Source organism: Zootoca vivipara, chromosome 17 (genome assembly GCF_963506605.1).
Source record: "Zootoca vivipara chromosome 17, rZooViv1.1, whole genome shotgun sequence".
Lineage (NCBI taxonomy): Eukaryota > Metazoa > Chordata > Lepidosauria > Squamata > Lacertidae > Zootoca > Zootoca vivipara.
The window spans coordinates 15,767,638-15,780,963 of NC_083292.1; the positions used below are offsets into that span (position 1 = coordinate 15,767,638).

Sequence of the window (13,326 nt, forward strand, 5' to 3'; positions counted from 1 at the left end):
TCTGAAGGTTATATAGTTACTTATCTCCTTGACAACTGATGGGAGGGCGTTCCACAGAATGGGCACCACCACTAATAAGGCCCTCTGTTTGATTCCCTATAACTTTACTTCTTGCATTGAGGGAACCACCAGAAGGCCCACAGGGCTGGTTCTCTGTCTGGGCTGAATGACAGTGATAGAGATACTCCTTCAGGTGTACAGGGCTGAGGCTGCTTTTCCCTCCCCCCACTGGTATAGGCCCTTCCAGCTGAGGAGCAAATCAGGTCCAGCGACACAATCCTGCTGCCAGAACTTTGAGAAAGAGCTTGTGCCATTGGGCGAAGGAAAGCCGGTGGGTGGGGGCCTCAGGGCAAGGCAAACCTCTCCCTAAGCTCACTCCCCTCTGGAGAAGGACAGAGCCCCTGCCAGCTGCCTTCCAGGGTCCTCTCTAGCAACTTACTCATTTTCTCTCTTTGGTGACTGGTTGGTAGGCGGGCTGTGGGGGACTCAATTGGCCAAGGCACTTGGGTGTTATGGGATTCCCCTACAGCCCACTTACCAACCAGTCCCTGACCAATTGGAGCCAAGGGCAAAAGACACAGTTAGAATGGAAGAAAACGGTACCTCTGAGCACATTCTGAGCCTTGGAACTGGTTTTCAGAAACAGGATTGAATTGATGTCAAAAGTCCAATCTTGGCTACTTAGAAGCATTCTTTATTCCAGAAGCCTAGTCTTGGTATGAGAAACTGTTTTGTTGTTGCTGCAGCTTTGGGAGACTGCACCCCTTGCTAGTCTCTTGCAAATCAGATTGGTACCCCCTCCCCTTGGCCAATCTCCTTTCTGCCCACCCAGTGCTTTTTCCCTAGAAAAATAGGTGCTGGTACTCACCATGAAGTTGTTACAGTAAGTGTCACATTTTAAACAAAAAAAGAGAGGTGCTAGTACTGCGTACCCTTGAGTACCTCCTTTTAAAAAAGCACTGTGCCCACCCCTGACCTAGCCCACTACTCTGCTGCAAAGCTTTGCCTTCAATGATAAAGCAGTTATCGCTTGCTAGGGGCCTTTTGCTGACTCATCTCCTCATTCAGCATATTTTTCTGCTGGATGGCTGGTGGTTTTATACAAGGCCAGCTGCTCACAGGACGCTTTGTGTCTTGAGGATAAGAACCTCAGAAGGAGAAGGGGGGAAAAAGGGAGTATTCACCTGTGACATGAATGTACTGGGGTTTGTTCTCTGAAGGGAAGTTGAATGCAGAGGCAGAATATTTATCTTGCACAAACCCAAACCTAGAGAGAAGAAAACATTGCAGAAGGAAATGAGAAAGGAATCGCAGAAGGGCTGTACCTTTTCCTGCAGAAGGGTCCCAAACTCAGTCCCCAGCAGCATCTTCAGGTAGGGCTGGGGAAAGACTCCTTTTCCTAAAACCCTGGAGAGCCAGTCCTGCCACTCAGTGGGAGCAGTGCTTAGCTAGATGGGCCAATGGAGGACAAGGCAGCCTCCTAGGATAGGGGCAAGGGCAGTAGATCAGGGGTAGAGAGCATAGACACAGTGGTCTGACAAAGAGAAAGGCAGCTTCTTCCTGTGCTCCAAAGTGACAAGAGGAATGACTGCATTCTGCACTGAGCAGGAACCAGACAGCAGAAGGTTGTATAAAAGCGAAGACTCCTGCAGAAAACCTGATTGATCTCATTTCCCCATCCCTGATCACTCACTCCCCCCCCCCCCAACAAGTGATTGTCCTTGTGGCTCAAGGGTTAAACAGCCGCTCCTCACCCTGCCTGCCTTCTAGGCTTACCTGTGTGCGATCACCTCCTGAAGGAGATGCATGCGGTCCCAGTAGGTCTCTGGCTCAAAGCCTGGAAGAGAACAATTGGGTGACTTTCCAACTCTGCTAGAAGGATAGGATCAGATTGTACCTAAAGACGTCTGGATGTGTAGGGAGGAGGGCCAGGTTGTTACACCAGCCCTCCTTCCTTAAAACACATGCATGTGGGAGAGCCATAGCTCAGTGCTGGAACTCATGTCAGAAAGCAGCAGGGGTGGGTAGGAAAGACCCCTCTCCTTCTCTGCCAGAGATGCTGCTACTCTCAGGGAAGACAGTATTAATACTGGGTGGAGGGAGGAAAAGGATGGAACCTCCATTGGTCCACTATGCCATATTTAGAGGTTCTAGTTCAGGCATCCCCAAACTTCGGCCCTCCAGATGTTTTGGACTACAATTCCCACCTTCCCCGACCACTGGTTCTGTTAGCTAGGGATCATGGGAGTTGTAGGCCAAAACATCTGGAGGGCCGCAGTTTGGGGATGCCTGTTCTAGTTCCAAGAGCTGGGAAGACTCAGGTTGGAGACAGACAAATGAAGCAGATTAGCTTTCGTAACTGGGCATTCCCCTTTTGGGGGAATCTTTGCCTCTTGTTTGCAATGAGGAAGCCCCTCCTGCCTTTTGGCTCATCACCGGACAGGGAAAAGCCACTGGCTGTTCCCTTCCTTTCATGTTCCCAGAAAGCACCTTAAGTCTGAAATATTTGGGGTGGGAGGGAGGTAACTATGGTAACAGTGGAAGCAATTGCACAGCAGAAGTCTGGATCATTCCATATTGGGTGTGGGGAGGCAGGCGGGGGTGGTGGAATGAGGGACGTGACCACCTGGCAGGACATTCATCATGAAGTCTCAAATGGCAAGGTGGACACTGCTTTAACACGGTCATTGCTAGAACAAAGAAATGCATTTGTGGTTCTTGGGAGACTACAGCGCCCCACTCCCCTTCGAGTGTTGAAAGCTGCCAAATTCCAGTCTTCACCAACCTTGTGTTTTCTATAAGTTTTGGACTACTGCCATCACCCCCAGACAGCATTATGATGCTGGGGATTGATGGGAGGTGTAGTCCAAAAGGAGATTCTGTCTCTACTGAAATGGCATCAGTCACACCAGATGCAGAATGAGTGAGTGCACCTGCTGCAGCTCTGTATGAGTTGCTGCCCTAGGCTTCCTTCCAGTCAGGTGAGCAAGAGGCAGATCTGGAGGCAGATCATCCTCTCAGATCCTACAAGCCAGAGAGCCGTGTCCTGGGTGCAAGAGGCACAGGAGCTCATATTTTTAGACCAGGAGGGGAAAAAATACAGCACCTTCAAAAAACCCCGCAGAGTATACACCAGATGACAAGAGGAGGAGGAGGAAACCCATCAGTTTTTGGAGAAGGCAGGAACTAAAACTAAAACTGGAGGAGGATCTATGGGTGACTTATCAGGGAAATTTTTGGGAAAATTAGGAAACACACAATAATTTAAGTGAGTGTCTCCCATGCCAATCTGAGACAGGGCAGGAAGGAGGGAGAGACTGAAAATGAGGAATGCAGGAGTACTGACTGCCTCCTTGCCCAAATCCAAGCGCCACAGTGAGCAGAGTTTTGAAACTGAGCAAAGGGAATCTCCTCCTGTCACCAGCAGGTGCAAACAACACCTTTCCAAATTTAATTATTATGATTTATTTGTAAAAAAAACATTTGTATACTGCTGGGTCAAAAAAATAAATCAAAGCAGTTTACAGCAATACAGGCATAAAACCCGACATGAAAAAGTTAAGACAGACACCACAGAAGTGCGAACTCTTAATTTTCAGCATTGGCCTGGCAGAATACAGTAGTACCTCGGGTTAAGTACTTAATTCGTTCTGGAGGTCCGTTCTTAACCTGAGGTACCACTTTAGCTAATGGGGCCTCCCGCTGCCGCCGCGCGATTTCTGTTCTCATTCTGAAGCAAATTTCTTAACCCAAGGTACTATTTCTGGGTTAGCAGAGTCTGTAACCTGAAGCATCTGTAACCCGAGGTACCGCTGTAGAAGAGTTTTCAGCAGGCATGTCAAAGTTGGAACAGAAGGCACCCAGTGAATCTCTATCGGCAGAGTGTTCCACAAGACTGAAATTTCCCATGCATCCAACTTCAGATTCCACAGGACCAAACCAGAGCCAAGAGCGACACTGCTTGGCTTTATGCCGGGGGACAGGGCAGAACTTCCACCCTCACCTGAGTCACCAAGTTGCCACCGCCTCCCTCTCTTCCTTACCATCAAAGAGGTGCTCGGTGCCCTCCTTCAGCAGGCAGCTAATGTTGAGAGGGATAAAGAGCTGGGCTCGAAGGGGGTCTCCGTATAAGTAACTGGGCAGCGCAAATGGGCCTTCGAGGACAGGGACCAGCAGAAACCCACAGGAAGTGGCTTTGCGATGCCAACCTTGGACCTGGGAGGAAAAGGAGCAGAGCCACACTGAGGGAGAGGGAGAGAGGTAGAAAGGCCCAGAGAAGCCACTTGCCAGGGCCCATATGAGGGCACAGCAACACAGCAAACTTGTGGTTTACACCAAATTCTTCAGCAGGACAATGGAAACCTAGATGACTCTACAATCCTAGGCGTAACTACAGAAGTGCTGTTATTTCCTCACACCAAAGAAACTGGCCTACCCTTCGACTCTCTATTGCCAGTTCCCAGCAAGGAACGTTCCTGCCCAACCCCCTCTCACCATCTCAAAGAGAACGGCCGCCGTCACAGCCATCCAGTGCAGCTTGATCTCGAAGGCGGCGTTGAGGGAGAAATTGCCGTGGTAATAGCAGCTGCACCACTCCAGGCGGTCCGTGCGGTTGTTGATGTCCACGTCCAGCGTCACCGTCCGCTGTTCTGGCACTGTAGCAGCTGCCGTGGGTCAGGGAACCAGAACAGCAGGAAGCCGTTAAGAGTGGGGGAACTACAAGGAGGAAGCTTCTAACGAAAGGCACAAGTAACCTTTGCTGAACAGGACTTATCTCTGAGTAAACAATACAGAAGGGTCTCAGCAGTGGGCCTGACTCAGTACATAAGGCAGATTCCTATGTATGCTCAGTGGGGGCTGCTGGTTTTAGGGGCAGCTGTTTTAACCAGCCTTTGCCAACAGTGGACTGGACCCCCACAGCACAAGGTAGGCTCTCCTTCGCTGAGGGTTTTCAGATGAAGGTTGGATGGCCATCAGTCAGCAATTTTTTAGCTTTTGGACTAGAGGATCCTTGCGGGTACCTTCCAACCCTACATTTCTAGCCCCCTCCTTTTAATTCAATTTTTATGGGGGGGGGATCAGAACATTGGAGATGAACTACACCCAATATTATATGGCAGCAAGATGAACAGTTAAGTCATATTTCACGGCCTGCCCGAATCGGAGATTAATTCTTATCTCTGTTTGTTGGAGGTCTTGAATAGTGAGGCCACAGGATATATTTGACCAGGCTTCCTCAACCACGACCCTCCAGATGTTTTTGGCCTACAACTCCCATGATCCCTAGCTAGCAGGACCAGTGGTCAGGGATGATGGGAACTGTAGTCTCAAAACAGGTTGAGGAAGATTGTATTTGACCATCTAAAATTCCAGCTTCTCAGCCCCGTGAAAGCTTGTTAAAGTAGTATACTGTAATTAGATTTAGATTACCCAGCCCTACAATGATCCTGCTGCCCTTGAGATGTTCTGGACTACTGCCTCCAACCAGCACCTGGAAGTTGGCCGCTTGGCAGTGTCTGGTTTAAACCCTCTCTTCCTCTTATGCACACAGCATGAACTCTGTGGTGTTTCTGATGGCCGCAAGGGCTCAAATCTCCCCTGGCCACCTGCAGCCATCATCCCGCTAACCCATTTTGCCCCAGTCACCTAACAGCGCAGCTGCCTGGCTCCGTCCTCCAAAGCTGCGGCTGAAGGAGCTGTGCCTGCTGGCGTAGGAGGCCGGGCGGCTGGGTAGCCAAGGCAGAAGGAAAGCTGGGATCTCAGAGTGGAGGAGCTCCTCGGCCACAAAGGCCACCTCGAACCACTTCCGTTGGAAGGCAGAGAAGTCGTCCTTAGCGGCCGTGTGCCACATGGCTGGCTGCTGGATTCCCACTGCAGGAAGAGAAGAAAAGGAGAGGCCCCTGTGAAATGGCGTGTTGCGTCAGCTTTGCAGGATGGCCAGAGCTACCACTGCAAGACCAGCATCCCTGAGGAAGCCGCCCCCGCCCCTCTAACACCCCCCCAAGCCTCCACAAGAGGTGCAAGTTGCCTTTCGCCACACACAGCCTGACCTCGCTCCTGCTCCTTGTCTTCCATGATCTTGTAGAAGTAAAACCCATAGATGAAGGTGCGAAGGGCCTCTCCTGAGGCATGGGTGATGAGCTGCTCGTCCAGCATTTTCTGCAGACAGAAGCAGGGTTAGGGTCATTAGGAAGAACTTAGGAAGAAACATTAAACATTAGGAAGAACTTCCTAACAGTAAGAGCTGTTCGGCAGTGGAATTTGCTACCAAGGAGTGTGGTGGAGTCTCCTTCTTTGGAGGTCTTTAAGCAGAGGCTTGACGGGCATATGTCAAGAATGCTTTGATGGTGTTTCCTGCTCGGCAGGGGGTTGGACTGGATGGCCCTTGTGGTCTCTTCCAACTATACGATTCTATGATTCTATGGTCTCCAGGGCAGGCAGGAGGGCGCGTCGTCTCCAGGGCCTGGGGGGGCAGGCTCACCCACCATCCCAGTAGGGGTCCTCTCAACTGCACCTTGTTATTTCACCCCCCTATGACTTGAATGGGTGTTTATGCACGCATTCAGCACTATGGGGTGAAGTGAAGAGCTGAAAATATGGCAAGGGGGGGGCTCTGCCTTCCTCTCTTGAACACTGCCTGGGACCCCTCTGCCCATCACTGAAGTCTTTTGCCTTTCCTATTGCCCAAGGGAGGCACTTTTCATGCCCATTAGCACCCTGGTAAAGCAAAGGTGTCAACTGCAGCTGGTTCAAGGTGGCATGTGCACACGCTCTTCTCACCTGCATGATATCAATGGCCATGGCCTGGGTCTGCACCCCTTCCACCATGTTCACCAGCCAGTGGACCACCTCCGCGCTGATGAAGCAGGACGGAGAGAGCCCCTTCTGTTCTGACAGCAGCTGGATCCCTGTGCTGAAGCCCGGCGGGAGAAGGTACGGCGTGTTAATACAGGCAGGGATAAAATTGTTTCCCTCTCCAGCCCTTGACTGGATGGGGCATGCAGGTGTAGCCATGCCAGGTTTCCTGCAACCCTCCTTGTGAGGGAGACAGCTAGACGACAGAGGGGGGACACAAATTTGCCACTTGCAGTCTGCTCTTCTGGAGAAGGATACTATCTGGGCTGGGAAAGGCTACAGCTCAGTGGCAGACCATCTGCTTTGCATGCACAAGTTCAATCCCTAATGGCATTGCTAGGTAGGGCAGGGAGAAAGATTTGGCCACGTCCGTGTGGATGAATACTGAGCAAGCTGAACCAATGGTCTAGCTTGGTGTCATGAACCGGACGGATGCAGAGGAGTGGTGGGAGGCACCAGGTGGGGAGCCACCAAGGGAAGAACGCTCAGGGCTCAGGGAGTGGTGGTGGGGCAATGATGAGTGATCCGAGGGAGCAGACTGGGAAAAGGTGTCAGAGCTTAGTGAGCTGGAGGAGTCTGTGACAGAGAGCAGTCCAGAATCAAGAGGCAGAAGAGGAGGCTGGGGGGGGGGGCAAGAGGCAAATATGAGTCAGGCTGGCGAAGAGTCACGAGTGTCTCCTCCTCCTGCTTCCCACCTTGTCTCCCAGAACCAGGAGATGCAGCAAAAGGGCAGAGGAGAGGTTGGTTGGATGCATGCAGGTGCAGTCTCCAATTGCTTGGAAAAAGCCCTGAAGAGGAGGGGGACTTAGATGGGCTGTGAGGAGGCAGGGACTTTCAGTCTTGGCAACTGATTTTCATCAGCAGGAATGAGCTGCTCTGCTCATTAGGCCTGACATTCAACCAAGTCTGTGAAATTCGTGCGTTGGGTAATAATGAGTTAACTCCAACTCTTTCTTACTGACTGGCACGCTCCTACGACACTCTGTATGAGGCTGCTTCCCAGTTACAGCGGCCCTTTATTCAAAAGCATGAGGACTAGAAACCTTATTTTTAGGGGCAGGGCCATAGCATCTGCTTTGCAAGCAAAAGGCCCCCAGAGGCGGAGATAGGGAGAGGGAGAGGGAGAGGGAGAGGGAGAGGGAGAGGGAGAGGGAGAGAGAGAGAGAGAGAGAAGTTGCCCTTACGTGGGGTGCTTCATGGCTTCAAGGATCTCTATCAAAGTAGACGATGAGGTCAGGGAGCTTGCTGAGGATGGCTGAGAGCTGCAAAGTTAAAAAAAATCTATATAAATACATCTAGCCGCCAGCTCGATTTGGCTCATTTCAGGCAGCCTTCCCCAACTACTTAAGGCCCTCCAGCTGCTTTGAGCATAAGAAAAGCCTGCTGGATCAGGCCAAGCAGGGGTGGGGTGGGGAGTCCGTCCTCCCCTCCTCACATTGGCCAACAAGATGCCTCCACGAATTTGTGCAATCCACTTTTAAACCCAGTCTAGGTTTGAGAACTTCACTGACTGCCTCCTGTCCCGTAGTTTAACTAGCTATGTGTTGCATGAAGAGGGACTTTCTTTTCTCTACCTTTGTCTCTCTCCATCAGTCTCTCTGCATTATCAAAAGTCTGTTCTCCTTTCAAGGCCATGCCAGGGCTTTTGGAAAGCAGGAGCCTAAACATCCACCAGCTTCTGTAGTTCAAGTACAGTCGCTCTGCTGCCCGTACAGATTTTACAAAACTCTAGACAATATAGCTGTGTCATCTCAAGTCTGGGACAGCCCAGGAGATTTTTTTAAATTACATTTATTTCATAAAATTTATACACCACTTGATTTGTTTGTTTGTTTGTTTTTAAACCTCTCAAAGCAGTTTACAAAAAAGACGATCAAATTATCAACGAGAAAAACAACCACAATTTAAAACTTAAAATAACAATGGGCTAAAAGCAGGTTAAAACTTGCACCGACTCTCTAAACATCTGGATAGGCTTGTCTAAACAAAAATTGTATTTAAGAGGTGCTGAAAAGAATATAGCGAAGGTTCCTGCCTGATCTCAAGTGGCAGGGAGTTCCAAAGTCTAGGTGCTGCCACACTAAAAAAAAACACCAAATCTATTTCTTACAAATGAGAAACAGTTGTTATGTGGCACAGTTCCGCTGATCAGAGCGGCCGAGTGGGAATATATGGGGAAAGGCGATTTTGTAGGTATACAGACCAGACAGGCCCACAACGAGCCTTCTTACCTGTGTCAACCGGCTCACCTGTTCTCGACGGAACCAGATGTGGCAGATCCCTGGTCTCCTAAGTTCTGGGAGCTGGCAAAGGCTTGGCTGATGTTCCTGTCTGTGGACTGGCTTGCATTGCTCAGTGCAACGCCTTCGAGAGTGGCAGGGGCTGTCTGATCAATCGAGACCTGAGGAGGGAAAGAAAGGCAACTCCTCTGTGGGCACAATTCATTTATTTAATTTAGCAGCATTATTCTAAACTGATTGATATTGGAAAAACCATATATACAAATACGACATAAAAAGCCCAATACAGTGGTACCTCTACTTACGAATTTAATGTGTTCCGAACACACATTTGTAAGTCGAAAAAATTTGTAAGTCGAATCCCATAGGAATGCATTGGGAGAAAAAATTTGTAAGTAGAAGCAACCCTATCTAAAAATTCGTAAGTAGAAAAAATCATATCTAAACCGCATCCAAGATGGCGGACGGAGCTCCATTCGTAAGTAGAAACATTCGTAAGTAGAGTTATTTGTAAGTAGAGGTACCACTGTAAAAGCTTTTTAAAAAACCCCTCAGAGATACAAAACATGAAAACAGTATTATAGAAGCAGACATTCAGTAATTTGAGGTTCCAGTCTTCTGGATCAGGAAAGACCTGGGCAAGAAGATTAGACTTTGGAAGACACCTGGAGCAACCAATACATGATGCTTTGCCTATGGTAGAAGGAGGGCATTTTAGAGTGCTGGGAAATGCCCATTTTGGAGCCACCACCCTGTGATATTTTGTAGAGCGCAGCACCACAAGTGCAATTGCCCAGATGATCATCGAAAGCACATGGCTGCCCCCAAAGAATCCTGGGAACTGTGGTTTGCTAAGGGTGGTGGGAATGGCCGCTCTGTGGCCCCTTCCTCATTCCCTGGAGGGGATTTTCTGTCGTGAGGTGATGAGAGGCAAACCTATCTGGCAGTGGAGTTCAGGGTCCACAGAAGAACATTAAGAAGAGCCCGTCTGAATGAAGCCAACAGCCCATCTAGTCCAGCATCCTGTTCTCACCGGGGCTAACGAGATGCCTGTGGGGTTGGATACCTGCAACCAGGACCCGAGCACCAGAGCCATCTCCCCTCCCGAGGTTTCCGGCAACTGGTCTCCAGAAAGCACTGCGGCCTCCAGTTTTGCTCCTTTCTTGGGACACTTACTGCCTCCTCTCAGCTCATGGGAAGTGTTTTGCATTCCACTACTGAAAAAAACCAGAACCCCGGATTACAAAATTGTGCGAGTTGCCTCTTCTGTTTAAGATAAGCCCTCAAGAGAGCCAGTGCAATGTAGTGGTTAGTATGTTGGGACTAGGAGGTGGGGGAGACCACGGTTCAAATCCCCACTTAGCTATGAAGCTCGCTAGGTGTGTGACCTTGGATGGGCCAATTACTGCCTCGTAGCCTAAGCTATCTCACAGGGCATTTTGGGGGAGGGGGTTAAATGAAGAGGGGAGGAACCATGTCCACCAACTGGAGTTCCTTAGAGGAGGAAAAGGTGATTACAGTGGTGCCTCGCTTAACGAACGCCCTGCTTAACGAACTTTCCGCTTAACGAAAGGATTTTTCGAGTGGAGGTTGCCTCGCTAGACGAATTCATTTTATGAAAAATTCGTCTAGCGAATCGCGGTTTCCCATAGGAATGCATTGAAATTCAATTAATGCGTTCCTATGGGCAAAATTTTTTTCAAAAACAATTCAATGCATTCCTATGGGATTCGCTAGACGAATTTTTCGTTATAAGAAAAGACCCGTGGAACGAATTAAATTCATCTAGCGAGGCACCACTGTATTAGAAATGCAATAACACAAGAGTTTTGGGGGAAGAGGAGAGGAGCTGAGATGTTCTCCTCCTCCAACCAGCCAGGCTTGCAACTTGCATGATAACGCAGAACGCCCCCCCCCGCCAAGGACTGGAAAGTGGGACATTCCAAGGGAAGGCTCGGGAGTTGCGGTGGAATGAACAACAAAGAACCTTCTGGAAGGAATGTGAGCCTCAAAAGCCTCCGCATCAAAACGAGGCCAGCTGCCCCCCAAACGGATCCCATCTGCTGCTAACAACACAGTATGTCAAAGCTTTAGTAGATGAGGCACTGGGGTGCGTGTACGCAAATGAAGCATTGAAGACCTCAGCCGGCACAGTCCAAATTAAGGTCTTAAAAATGCAGTCATACCTCAGGTTACAGACGCTTCAGGTTGTGTATTTTCAGGTTGCATCCTGCGCCGAACCTGGAAGTACCCAAATGGGGTACTTCTGGGTTTCGGCGCTTGCGTATGCACAGAAGCTGAATTGCGACCCACACATGCGTAGACGCGGCGCTGCGGGTTGCGAACATGCCTCCCGCACGGATCACGTTTGCAACCTGAGCATCCACTGTAATGATTGTCTTGAGCATCTTTGAATCAGTTCCGACGCTGAGCAAGACTTCTACCTAATTTCGTAAGCAATCGTTAACGGGTACCGTCCTCCTAATTCCTTTGAAGGTGTGGTTCAGTAGTAGAGCATCCGACTTGGACCTGAGAGACTAGGGCTCAATTTCCCACTCGACGACAAAGCTCACTGGGCGTGGCCCCAAGTCTGTCCCTGCCTGACCTACCTCACAGGGGTGTTGTGGGGATTCAATGAGGAAAGAGGGAACCATGTACGTCACCTTGAGCTCGGAGAAAAAGGTGGAAGGTGAAGGCAACAAATAAATAAAATGTCAGCCGCTTTCCAAACCCTCCACCAGCATCTCTAATTCAGGCTTCCGAGTTGAGAGACAATCTGTTTTTTTGTTTTCCCAGAGGCGTTTCAATTCACACCACAGTGATTTGCAACCTTCATTGTCTTTCTGAACACAAGAAACCTTCTTCAGGTTATTTAAGCAGTTATTTAAGTTCTATTGACTCTATTTCACTTTGCAAGAAGGCAACAACAAAACGATTAGAAAGGGAGGGTGGGGGGAAAAGAAGAACGAATGGCGTCATTGCAGCCCCCTTCCCACCTGGGGACGGATGGTTTCCTGCAGGCCCAGCTTATGTGACACCTCCCCGCAGCCCCGCACTTCACACCCTCCCCCCCTCACCACCTACATGACACTGTCTCAGCAGCCAGGAGGAACAGATGCTCTGCTTGGAATTGCAGAGCCAGCCTCGCCCTGGATCCCCTCCAGCCTTCTCTGAAGAGGAACGAACAGCTCTCATTATATATTAACCGGTACTGCATGTTCCCAATGGCACTTTCGTCCTCCCTCCCTCCCTCCCTCCCTCCCCCCACCTCCTGCAAATCCAGCATCCTCTGCTCTCAAAACCATTAGAAGCAAAGCAGGTCACACACCGAAAAAAAGGTCTTGCCAGAAGACGGTGTGAGCCTCCTGGGACGCAGAACCCTCAGGGCCCAATAGGAGAGAGGACATCAGGCCAGTGGCCCATCTAGTCCAGCCTCCAGTTCCTCAAGGAGGCCAGCCAGTTCCCCCTTCTGGTAAACCTGCAAGCAGGGGATGAGTGAAAGATGAGTGTCCCTTCCTGTGGTTTGCAGAAACTGTCATTCAGAAGCATCGCTGCCTTCGACCATGGAGGCAGAGCATAGCCGCCATGGCCGGTGGCCATTGATATCCTTATCATCCTCCGTTGTTGTGCCTTACCCCCTTTTAAAGCAATCCCAGCATCACTGCCTCCAGTGGGAGGGAGTTCCATAAGAACCCAGGAAGAGCAGAACAGAAGTGGTAGCGGAGGGAGAGATAATGGGGCTCTGCTAAAAAGACCAGCTGCACCAAGGGACAGCAGGGGCCTGTCAGGAAACTGACCTGCGTGTGGAAGGCAGATGCTGTGCGTGGGCTCCGGACATACTCCACAAAGAAGGTCCCATCCTGAAGGCATCAGAGCAAAAAGCCGTGGGTGGCAGCAGCAGGAACAAGATGGGGGAGGAAGACACACATTTGTGCAGAACTGTCACCATCAAGAAGAGGAGGAAGGGCAAGGGAGGCAGCAAGGAAGGGGGAGGAAACACCTCCAGCACCCAGAGATGTGTTTGCACCCCCAGGATGCAAAGAGCAAGCACTTTGAACCACCACATGCCTGGCCAAGAGGGCTTCACCACCCTGAAAACAATGTCATTGGGGATCCATGCACCCTGGGAATCAAGATTCTGCAGCATGCATGACCTCTGCATCATGAATCCGCTTTGCTTGCCACGGGAAGAGCGAAATGACACAGGTGCTTCTTGCAGGCATTAAACATC

The 13,326-nt window shown here is 50.1% G+C and overlaps 1 protein-coding gene across 9 annotated transcripts in view; it reads right to left on the bottom strand.

The window, feature by feature from the left end:
• Positions 1–13,326, bottom strand: part of DEPDC5 (DEP domain containing 5, GATOR1 subcomplex subunit) — a 50,543-nt gene that overhangs the window by 1,778 nt on the left and 35,439 nt on the right. For 5 of the 9 annotated variants that reach the window (XM_035097580.2, XM_035097581.2, XM_035097578.2 and 2 more), the window contains exons 33-42: positions 12,893–12,955; positions 9,105–9,256; positions 8,040–8,117; positions 6,781–6,913; positions 6,051–6,159; positions 5,647–5,871; positions 4,495–4,664; positions 4,044–4,215; positions 1,777–1,837; positions 1,185–1,267 (exon numbers count right to left, since the gene is read on the bottom strand). In XM_035097580.2, coding sequence (XP_034953471.2) covers positions 1,185–1,267; positions 1,777–1,837; positions 4,044–4,215; positions 4,495–4,664; positions 5,647–5,871; positions 6,051–6,159; positions 6,781–6,913; positions 8,040–8,117; positions 9,105–9,256; positions 12,893–12,955 — 1,246 coding nt within the window. The remainder of the gene's footprint in view (positions 1–1,184; positions 1,268–1,776; positions 1,838–4,043; positions 4,216–4,494; positions 4,665–5,646; positions 5,872–6,050; positions 6,160–6,780; positions 6,914–8,039; positions 8,118–9,104; positions 9,257–12,892; positions 12,956–13,326) is intronic. The other 4 variants (XM_035097582.2, XM_035097586.2, XM_035097583.2 and 1 more) reach the window with 1 other exon arrangement.